The following is a 12,226-nucleotide window of genomic DNA, read 5'->3' as shown; positions in this document are numbered from 1 at the left end:
AGAGGGAACTAAACAGCCAAACAGCCACCCACTCAAACCAATAAGAAAGGGTGAGGAAAAAAACCAAAAGACAACTTGCTAGAGCAGCACACGAAGAGGCACGCGGGAAACAGGAACAACCGCGAACGGAACAGGCGCCAGGGAAAGAATCGGGACAGGCAGAGGAGCCGAAAAGGCATAAAGAGGGGAAATGAACCCGGTATGCACAAAAACAGAAAAAAGCCAAATAAAGGCAACTAAAGCCCAACAATCTCAAGCCAGCCATACCCAAATCAACAAATCCACAGCCAAAGAACATGGGTCAAACCCAAGTTAGCCCACATGCCATGGAACTAAAGAAACTAGCACACCAAAGGCATAGCATGTCCAAGAGCACAACCTACACATAATCATTGGTTGCCTTCCATCATAGGGTAGAAAAATTATAAAAAATAAAATAAAATTCAAATTACAATAAAGTTCAAAATAAAATTGAAATGAAATTTACATGCATCAAGGCTCTTGAACAAGCTCAATTAAAATGACATAAAGCTCGGTACAAATCTTGAGTAACAATTAATGTGAATAAAAGTATATGCATAATACAAATGTAGATATATGGGCATTAAGTACATTACAAATTAAAAAAATTATAATATAAATGTAATATAAATATAATTTATAGTAAGAATAATATTTAATGAAATCTATAAATTTATAATATACAAAGAGTTCTTATTAACTTTTATAATACATATTACAGGTAGCTCAAATTTGCAGCTCAACCCAACCCAAATTCACAGTCTAACTCATCCAATATTCATACACAGCTTTCTAGTCCCACATCATAAGAAAGTTTTAAATAGTTGTCTTTATATTTAAGTACAGACAACTAGCAACAAAATCTCTTATGCGAGACGACATAAATGTATTGTGCTTGAATTTAGCTCCATATGAGAATAAACTATTTTTAAAAGATTTAATAAAAATAAAATATATAATTTAAATTTTTATTAAAATAAATTTTAAAACTTTGTAGAATCAGCCATTCTACAAAATCAGAATCGGTTCAACGACTTTCCGATCGAATCGGCTGGTCAAACTAGTTCGATGCAAATGCAATTTTCAAACCTAATCAAACCAATAACTTGATCGGAACCCGGTTGAACTAGCCGGTCCAATTCAACTTTCAAAACATTGGTTTTATAAGTAAAATGTTTAAAGACTATTTTGTACTATGATAATTGATAGAAAAGTATTGTGCAAATTCAAAAGTTAGCAATGACACAACATAACATAGCTTTAGCCACTATGCCAGGCAACGAAACACAAAGAATGTTTTTTTTTTCCGAGTTAGCTAATAAATATCATGTAAATGATAGTTGATGTGAAGCTAATCATACATCAATATGAGTGAAACCCATAATAAAAATAAGTGCCTTAAACTAACTCTACAAAAACGGTAAATTAATGAAGACAGAGAAGTTAATTGCACCAAAATTTTGTGGAATAAGAGAAATGTCATAATTTTGATAAAAAACCATTTTAATGATAATCCAAGTACTAAGAGCTGCAAAATTAAATGTAGTACAAAAATTTGATGCAAATATGAAAGGAAAAAAGAAAATATAAAGCAATGCAGTAATTATTGGGTAAACAATCTCAAAAGTTAATCATGAAGTTAGAGTAGAGGATAGAAATTAAATAAGAATCAAAAAATAAATTTAGTTTTACAACCAAAAGATCAATTAAGAAAGGCTCCATCAGTTCCGAGGAAAAGAAATAAATACTTACACAGATAAAAGTTATAGATAATTTCACCCAACGGTGGGATTAGAAAATTGACATAGTGATAATAAAATCAACTCTATTTTCTAATCACCTGGTTCAGACCCTTAAAACACATGTTAGACCTTCTTAAGTATGAGCAAATATATGTTCTTATGGAAACCCTTTAAATAAATAATTAGAGACAGTTAGGTATAGGAAACAGTAATGGAAGCTTATCATTCGAAGAATAAAACATTTACAAGAAATCGTGAATAAATATTTACCAGTAAACCAAATATTTCAGAGTAAAATTACAAAATGGTACTGTACCTGGAATATAAGCCCATCAGATGCATGTGAAAGACTAGGGATAAACCCTTTCAAAAGTTTACCAACAGTTGATAATAACCAAAAATCCTTCCGCCTGACCTGAAAAAAAAATCAAGATATACTAAAAGTAAAAAAAATAATAATAATAAAACACCAGTTCTTCAAGTTCATGTCCGTACTCCAAATGGCTCCATTTCGTATCTATATGTTAAATTCCCCTTTCCTTCACGGTCAATATACTTCTTTTCATTGTTTCGAGGCCGAATGACTTCTTCTTCAAGTAATTTCCACCGCTCAGAAAAGGGCAACTGTAATATCCGGTACAAGAACATTAATCTATGTAACAGACCAAATTTCAATTATATTAATGTACAAACATAAATAGTGTAAATGATATGGCAATCTAATTCAGTGTAATAGATACCAATAAAATTTGGTTCATCTGAACTTAGAAGGATAATTAAACTTAACAAGATGGATTAGGCATGAATGAGTAGGAAGTTTCAGCCTGCACTAGTTTAATCTTAAAAAACATTAAGTTTACTCTTGCAAAACCTGTTGGCAAACAATATGTAGTCGACAGCTTAGAGTTTGTTAAGGCACATATGTTTCATGATATTATGACTTTTATCCATCGGTCATTCCTTCTGTTTTAGCTATCAAAGAGGATGTCATGTCTCTATTCTATTTTTTTAAGATATCATGTAACAGAGAGCCCTATCTTAATGTGCCTTGCACTTAACAATAATAAGCAACGCACTTGTAAAGCAGCAAATCTGTGTCTGTAAGAAGTAATTTTATTTTGTAAAATAAAACACAGCAACCACAAAAAAGAACCCAAACAAAGCCTAGTTAAAAACATCATAGACAGTTACTATCAATTGTGTGATGTCTTAACCTCTCTTTATCTCTCTCAAAGAAAGTGCAATAGGAGAACAAAGTTACAAAACAACCTGCCTCTCCCAAATCTACCATTCTGACGTAAAAAAGGCATTTATAGAAGTGCATTTGGGAAGGAAAGCTACCAATTCCTACTCACTCTCACAACCCTCCTTCAACACTGCCATCAAAGAACCTCAAAGAAATCCTCGAGATAATTGGTGAGTATTAATTTTGAAAAAGTGTCTGAACATTCAGCGGAGCTTTATGTGGTGGAACCTTTAAAGGGTGGCTAGCTTATTACATAATCAGTCATCAGTTGCTGTATCACCACCTTGAAACAATATAGTTTTTTGCTTCTCCTGGAAAGGGCTTGGGTTCTTTCATCCCTATTGTGGTTACTTGAAATTGAAATTAGTATCTTGTTTTTTCATGTGATACATGGGTTTCAAGTTCTTCCTTTTTTTTCGAATTGGCAGTTGAGCTAACCTTTTAATCCTTTATTTTTCTTAAATAGCTTCTAGTTCTTCCTTTCTTTTCTGAATTGGCATTTGAATTGGCATTTGAATTGGCACTTGATTAAAATCTTATGTCCTTCAGGAATTGTAGTTCAAGTTCTCCTTTTATTTCTATGAAGTGAATGGTGTTATTTTAAGTAGAGCCTCATAGGTGACACAATCATTTAAGTAGAACCTCATATGTAACAGTCATCTTCAATATAATAATACTTACTCATGTTGAAACTCTGTTATTTTATGACCGAGTTTTGAGATTATTTGTTCCAATTTAGTGGTTTAGCATTTGAAGGGTAGAAATATATTAGAAGATGCTGGAAATTAAAATATTATAAGATATGAGGAGAGATGGTTTGAACCTTTCGGTACTTACATCAATTTTCACATACACAGATGTTGTGAATTTGCCTGCCTAGTCTAATAACAATTTGATGATATGTTGTGATTGTTGGAGAAATTTTGTCATCCTCAATGGATTGTATATTTTGGGATCAAGCACGGCATAGAAAATAATATATTACCCCGAAGGATAAAAATTTTATTTCCCTATGGACACATTAGCAAAATTTACAATTTTAATTTTAAGAGAGATTTTCTCCCATTCAATATTTAATTGAATGAGGTTTATTTTATTCTAGGATATGGATGTCCCATAAGAAAGCCCCTATGGTTAATTACATCTCAAGTATTTGGTACTTTGAAATTTTTTATTGCACTAGTGGTTTCCCTATTATTTTAAGAACCATTAAAATATTGGCTGATGTTTTCATTTTTAAAGTCAAGAAATTCTTATTTAAATATTTTGGTCTTTCAGAATTTCAAGGGAGGATGATCACCTTTAATCAGATTTCTTGGAATGAGAGCCAAGGGAGAATGAGCACTTGATTTTGACGAAGCTCAGAGGTGCTCAGACTATCCTATGTTGGGTTTTACCTTTTAGAATCAAATTTTATTTAAGTTGATTATTTTAATTTAGAATGATGGGGCTTACATTCTAATGACGCATGTTAAAATAAATGCCCGGAAAATGAGAACTTATGAAGTAACTGAAGTCAACAACTATCTCGGACTGTAAAACCAAGGTGAGAACTACTAAGGGATAGTGCATCGAACCTAAGTCTAATGGAGTACAAAATGACTTATAAATTATACTTCACATGAGGCATAGCCAGCCCGACCTTTGAATTTATTGATTTGCATAAAAAGAGGCAAAGAGGTACCAGCTAACACACTTAAATACTTTCAAAACTATGAAATTTTGTCTCAATTTATATGGAGAGTAGGGAAGGTAGTTTTGCTTAGAGAATAGGGCTTGGCTTTGAGGCCAAGACGTCTAAAAAAGTGAGTATGCAGAATGCTGACTCACAAAGAAAGCAGATTTTTGTTATCTAATCCTTAAATGAGGGCTTCCTGCATGTGATACACTGATCTATGCATGATTATTTTTCAATTTTGAAAAACTTAGCACCTTGAAAAGAGCCATGCACCCCCATCTTACCCTGTACATAATCATATTCTCTCGTTACATTTCTAGCCTTGGTCATAGCCCATCTTTATCAAAGTAAAGAGTGGCTTTGTATTATGCATCACAGAAGATAAAAGCAGCAACACAAACATAACAAAATTGAGAGTTAAAACATGATGGTCATGACTTCCCAACTATATAACATCCCTACCATGTACGGCTTCACATGTATAGAAAATTACCTACAACATCAATGCAGCCCCTCCATGTCCCTGTGCTAGTGTTTATATAAAATGAGGCCAGCCATTATTGTAATCGTCAATTAGGACATCACAATGAAGGGGCAGGCCACCACAAGTGTGATAGCTCATTACATTTCTACCTAAATTCCCAACCTTTTTTCACTTGCTCCCATTGTCTATTCTTCCTTCAATTCGACAATTGTTAGAGCATTCCCTAATGTATACCAGATTCTATGGTGAACCTTGTAACACTAGTAGAATACGGGCTACAAAGAAACATAACTCCCCACAGGGGTAAAATGGGAAACAGTAAATCAAAACAGACAATAATAAAATACATCATGTCATCTCAATCAAAAGTAGAGGCGCTGAATCGTGGCCGTCGATCAGCGGTTTCGCCGGCGATAAACATGTCGGTAGCGTCTGTCGATGTCCTCATCAATCAAAGGAGCCGTTTTCCATACACATAAAATATGAGCAATAAGCAATTTCATTTATGATAAACATTAAAGAATGGAAGAAGTTTTGAATATAACATAACATACATTCATACACACATTCTCTAGTAATGAGAAGTTCATTAAAAAAAATTATTAAAAAAAAAACATGTTAACTAATTGAACAGCAAATTTATGTAGCAAACATGCAATTCAAATGCATAGGTATACACTATCAAACATTTCTATATTTTTATGCTCGAGCCTGACAGCAATCATGGTTTAAATATGATATCAATTTAAAAACCATTTTTCCTTTTAAAATTCAGACTCCTCACATAAAGCATAAGCCTACAGCATAAAATTTCTGGTGTAAATTCAACTTCCAACAAAACAAAGACAATTCAACATGAATTCCACATCAACTAAAGAATTAATAATTCAATTATTTGGCCACCAAGGGAAAAAGAAATATGTAAGAACGCATATAACCTACTTTCCAACAAACTTAGGACTATCAAGCATATAGACTCTTTACAATTTAGCAATTCAACCATTTGTAACAACAAAAGAAAAAACAAATTGTGAGAACAATAAAAAAAATCGATATTTGTTGAGTGTATGTTGATGCGTTAAAAAATGCACACATATGTACAAATATTCAATTTTAAAACTGTATAATCACAAATACAAAAAAGATGCAGAAATAGCTTAAATGCAATAATATAGGGATAAAAAGGATCTGCTCTTCTATAAATACTAGCCATACTTAAAATAACCAGTTCAACTATTTGGTAACCACAACAAAGAGAGGCAACTATGCAAGTAGATATAAACCAACGTGCAAGTCCGCGCACGAAACAATCTAAGTCCTATGAGTGTGCCTTCGAGAGAGTAGCTTCGAAGTGTGGTAAATTTTATGTCTAGAATTTTCAAAGTAATCAAATATAACATTTTGAAATACTGACTAACCTTTATAACGGACTGATTATTAAGGGCTATTAAATCATAGGCCAGGTATCTCCTCTTCAGTCCGATATCAGGTACAGCATCAATGATCATTTCCCCATCAATTAACGTGTAGTGATGGAAAAGGTAACCCTTGCAATGAGAAAAGTAAAATTGCTAGCTTCTAATTACAAATTGTAGAACATCGAGTTAGAACAAACAACATTAACTTTTCTATGATTCAGATAAGGTACGTACCTACCTCAAACTCAACCTTCAATGGAAAACGTAATTGTACCCTCCGAAAGCAGAAATTTCGATCAATCAAGTAGCAGCCATGTAAGGCAATAAGCATCATATATCTGGTACCATCAGCTTTCCATGTGGCATAATAGTAGCGCTGCCTCAGAAGTTGTAAATTGTCTCTGCATAGGTTCCAATAAGATTATGGGTACGGAGAAACAATGGCTAAGTATAATATTGGAAAATACAATGGACTTAGACCTTCAGTTCCTGAAAATATAATAATCATGATAATTTTCTGTATATTTTTGTCATGAAGTTCATAGATACTTTTAACATACTACATTCACTTCTGTAAAACACCTTAAAATCATCATCCACACTGTCCATGAAACCAAGAATACAAAGCATATGGATCCTTGCTCAACCTATTAAGGCATGCCTCTGTAAACCACCTTATTATTATCATTGCCATTAGGGTTCAAAACAATAATTTGCAGTACTACTAATGGATCTTTCTTTACAACCTAACCTATAAGGGATGCCCTCGTAGTCATTAATAGTTTCAAATTGTTTCAAAGCATGACAAACAATAAGTTTAATAAAAAAACGCAACTGTAATTTTTGACTGGTTATAAAGCCAACCACAAACATTCGCCATTCAAATCAGAGCCATGAAGTTCAAATTGGAACTTTAGTATTTCGTACCATTAAAAATTATGACGATAATAGGGCATACGTTAAAACACAACTATTTGTATTTGAAAAGTAAGACAAAAACATCCTTGTTTTGTAAAAATCATTCTCAAATCTAAATCTTAAAAGTTACCTTCAAAATAAACATGCAAATAGAATAGAATATCCATAAGGAATAAGACGCAAACTGCACCATGGGACACCAAATTCAAAAATTATTATCAAGCCATTATTATAATTTTGTAAAATTTGGACATTCATTTTGTGTCATTCATCATGATTATCTTCTTAATGTCATAGCTCATGTCACAACTCAGACTTTCAATAGAAAAAATAATAATTTTTGATTCGACATATATTTCTAAGTATATCAATTTTATTGAGTTTATATTTTTCACAAAATGATAGATACTAACATATATATGCTTTTGGGCCGTATTTCATGAGAGACAATAAACAAATAAAATTTGATTTCCTAGGGGTTATCACTTCTGCAAGTCAATCTTTTTTCATAATCTACTCTTTCTACCCCTTGCATCCACGGTTATGTATTCATCTTCTTACTTTCTATTTACCCTCAGCCTCCCTCCTTTTATGTTACTTCATTTTGATCTTATTCACTTTCACTTTACCTCTTTAATTTAACTTTTAAAAGGATTATTCATTTTTATCATTGTTGAAGAAAAGTTCAAGGCGCACGCCTTCATCTAAGGCGCACAAAAAATCCCTTAAGGCTTTAGCCTCAATTGGTGCGTACCCTTTTCATTTGAGGCATATGCCTCGAGACTTCATGCTAGAAGGCAATTGAGGCAATGTTACAATGCATTTATATAAATATAATACTAATATATGTTTTATGATATAATACTTATTTTTAAAAAAAACTAATTATCTCTTCGGTCAGCCACAACACTCATTTCCTCATTAAACTATTAAGGTTTAGGGCATCGAGTATGGTCGCCCGAGAGGTTCATCTTCATGCAGATCCAAATCACGAGAGAGAAACAAGTTTGTCTTTAAAAGAAAATGTGTGCATCAAAGTTGACATCAAGCAGAAGGATGAATGATCGAGAGTTTGTGGCTTTCTTTTTCTTTTACAAGAATGAGAACTTTCTTTCATTGATGTAAATATATGTTCTCCTCTTATCATTGATTGTTATTGTACCTTTTTCCATTACTTTTCTTGAAATGCAAACTTGTTTATCACTTTCTCAAGTCTTTTAAAGTCAATAGTGTGTCAACATATATCTAATGGATTTGGATCATTTCAGATTGCAAACAATGCAATTACCAATTTCATTCATCAAATAAATTTTGGATGGTTGGGATTATTTTTTCTTTAAACTATCAAACTAAAAAAGTTTAAATGTCTTCTGATCCTTTGTTTTAGTAATAACCACTCTTTCTATTTTTTGTATATTTGTCTACATCTTTTAGTAAAACATTCTCTGGTTTTAAATTGCCCTAGAATTGACGCAAAAGACTAAAAGTTGCTCTCAAATTACTTTTTTCCTTTAGGATTTATAAATTACTGATAAATCTGTTGTAATTAAACTACTCATTTGCTTCATTTCATTTATAACAATTCCGTTACCACTATTTGTAGACCATGTTTTCATTAAATAATATATAATTCTCATTTGAATGAATTACAATGTTTTCTACAAGTTTACAAGATTAAGATAACTAGGCTTTAGAAAAAATTCCTATAGGTTGAAAAAATGTTTCCAATCAAGTAGTTACTATTAAATTCATTATTTTTTAATTGAATATTATTCCTACTAATTTTTTTGTTTGTTAGAATAGGTAGTGACGCAAAAAGAAAATATACAGCGTAAAAATATGGCACTCAAGTTAAAGTACCAACACAAGGCGCAAAAAGAAGGGGTATGTTTACATGAAATGTAAATTTTGTAACATAGAATGACTTGGCTTGCACACATATAAATCCAAGTTTGATCCATAAGATTGCTATCAATCTCCCAAAAAGAGAAGAGGTTACATCTTATGGTGCTCATCTGGATGCACTGCTAACATATTGTTATTGAACATAATTGACATTCGAGAAATGAGCACAAGAAAGTATCCATGATGTTTGCTAATTTGTATTTCCAATGGGGGTCTTTGTAGCCCAGAAGTACAAGATGTATATAACCATGTGATCTTGATCTCCTTCCAAAGAAAACTCCTTTTTTTTCCCAAAAAATTGCAAAGCAATAACTCCATTCAACAAGATTTTACCTCCCTAACCAAAAAAATTGTTCACGTATCCATTGTTCCATCAGTAAAAGGAATTGATGATTTAGCCATGTAAAGCACATTAATTAATTCAACACACTCTACACCATAAAAATTATTTTTTCTATTAAAAATGTCAACACATACTAAACATGTTTTGGAAAAAGGGATGACCTTGGTAGCACCATAAACTAGATGAGTTATTGAATTAAATTGATTTCCCAATAAGACAAATTTGGTTCACAAGAAAGAAAAGATCGATAAACATGAGGCCAAAAAATAAATACACTTATTAAATACTTCTATTCCTGTAAATAGGTTGCATCAAAAAAAGCAAGAATGATGAATATCCCATTAAGAAAGTAGGGGGGCTATCATTTAAATACACTAGGATAAGTGTTGTTCCTTTAGCCCTTCCCTTGATGAACACATTAGAAGGCATCTCATTGCATAAAACAAATGCTACAAGAACATTGGCTATAAATCATTTTTTATTCCCTCTCCATTAGCACATGCTTCTAGAGTAGTTAGTTGCATTAACAGCCTCTACATCATTTTTATCACGCCTGAACACAAAGTTCAAACTGTGTGACAAGTTAGTTTCCCCTAAATAAGGTTGAAGGAGAAGGAGAGAATGTCAAATGGAGAGGAATGCATTTCTAGATATTCATCATGGTTACAGTTGATGATTGCCTCCTACAATACATCGATTATGATTGATGATTAAATAATGGCTATTTTTGCGGGGAACCATTAATTTGTACTTTAACTATTGGCTATAAAGATTTCATTATACCTTCATCAAATCAAGCTTATGGAATAATTAATTCTACAACATGGTCCACTCATTTGGCTCAACCTATAAGTTTGAATCCATGCATACACAATTGGCCACGACATAAGAGGGGTGCGGAAGGGAGACCGTACATTCAACAGTGATATTCATCGTAGAACATTAATGACAAATACATGGACTATTTGATCATGGTTCATGATTGAGTTAGGTATGTCTTTGGGCATAACCATAGATGCATGTCAAGATCAAAGGCTATAAATCCTTGGTTTCTCTATCAACTCGGACTTATAGAATAGCTTGCTATGTCAATATCATACATCATAATTCTTAATGAGAAAAAACTAATCATATATACATACATATGTAAGTTACCCACTTCTACCAACATCATTGTTAGCCTAAACCTAACAATTAAAGATGGGATTTATGAGTCATCCATTGGTTTTAAAGCTATGCAAGAAAGTTATAGGATAAAGTGATGATAGAAGAAAAATTAAGATGAATTACAACTGTGCCATAAACATATTTAGTTTTAAGTGATGGTCAACAATAAAGAGCATTTTTGATGTAGAATGAGAGGTGGGGGAGATAATTTCAAAATCTGAAATTAATTGTAGATTTTGGTGGGATAGATTTAACAATTTCGAATTTCAAACAAGAAGAATAAAAGAGGGAAGAGATAATTAATATTCTCTAATCTTAGGCCGTAAATTAGGGAATAAATAATTAGAGAAGGGGAGAGAAGGTGGGCCGGCTAATGGAGGGAAGAGGGGAGCGGCCACATTCAACATATGTGGATATTTGCATTGAATGTTGATTGATAGCTTCAAATCTTAATTAATTTTACATTTGCATCGATTGAGGATGCTTCCTAAAATAGATGTACTAATTAGGAAAGCATTTGAAATTTGGGTATGGGATTAATTAATCGATCAATTTCAGAATAGATTAATTAATTAAATAAAGAAAATTCCCAAACTTAATGTAATTAATGAGGGTGGATTTGAAATTCAAATTAGATTAATTCGAATTTGAAATCTTTCCAAATTAATGACATCCTAAATACAAAAATAGGAGTTTTGGAGGGAAGTGATATTAGACAAATGGGTTCTTGATGTAGACAAAGGGGGTGTCAACTCAGGTCCAAAATAAATCAATTTTGGCCTCCCTCGAGTTTACAAGCTCAATCATTTTGAGCTGAAATTTTAGCTCATTTATGAGCTGGTCTTTAGTTCATTTATTGAACTAAGGGTTAGCTCATTATTAACTATAATTTTAGTTCATATTTATCTTATATTAAATGTACTTTTTATGCTTTTTATGTTATTTATTATATAGGTCTCTTGGAATTCCAAGAAATGTCTTTTCCCATGCGGTGGCTCCTTGGCTTCCTCCCTTGGGCTGCTGTTTTCCGTGCCTTGCCTCTTGGATTTCCGGCCGGCCGTTGGTTTTCCGCGCCTGGGCTCTTTCCCGTGGCTGTGGCGCCTTGGTTCCGGGCGGTCTCCTTGGCTCCCGTGGTTGCCTCTTCGGTTCCTTGGCTTGGGCTGTTTTTTTTATAAAAAGCATTTGGGTTTAATGCTAAGTCTTTTAGAATTCCTATGGGAATTTATTAGGAGTCTCTTTGTATTCCCCTTTCATACCTATATATATGGGGGGTATTGTATTGTTTTAAAAAGTGGAATGATATG

General features: G+C 32.7%; 1 protein-coding gene across 3 annotated transcripts in view; it reads right to left on the bottom strand.

Moving 5' to 3' along the window:
- Positions 1-12,226, bottom strand: part of LOC110110603 (mRNA-capping enzyme) — a 74,232-nt gene that overhangs the window by 13,037 nt on the left and 48,969 nt on the right. For all 3 annotated transcript variants that reach the window (XM_020842172.2, XM_020842173.2, XM_020842174.2), the window contains exons 11-14: positions 6,828-6,990; positions 6,590-6,718; positions 2,259-2,387; positions 2,080-2,178 (exon numbers count right to left, since the gene is read on the bottom strand). In XM_020842172.2, the coding sequence (XP_020697831.1) occupies positions 2,080-2,178; positions 2,259-2,387; positions 6,590-6,718; positions 6,828-6,990 (520 nt within the window). The remainder of the gene's footprint in view (positions 1-2,079; positions 2,179-2,258; positions 2,388-6,589; positions 6,719-6,827; positions 6,991-12,226) is intronic.

This window comes from Dendrobium catenatum, unplaced genomic scaffold (genome assembly GCF_001605985.2).
Source record: "Dendrobium catenatum unplaced genomic scaffold, ASM160598v2 fragScaff_scaffold_1639, whole genome shotgun sequence".
Lineage (NCBI taxonomy): Eukaryota > Viridiplantae > Streptophyta > Magnoliopsida > Asparagales > Orchidaceae > Dendrobium > Dendrobium catenatum.
Note: the sequence above shows the minus strand (reverse complement) of the source record. Positions and strands in the feature narration are given on the sequence as shown.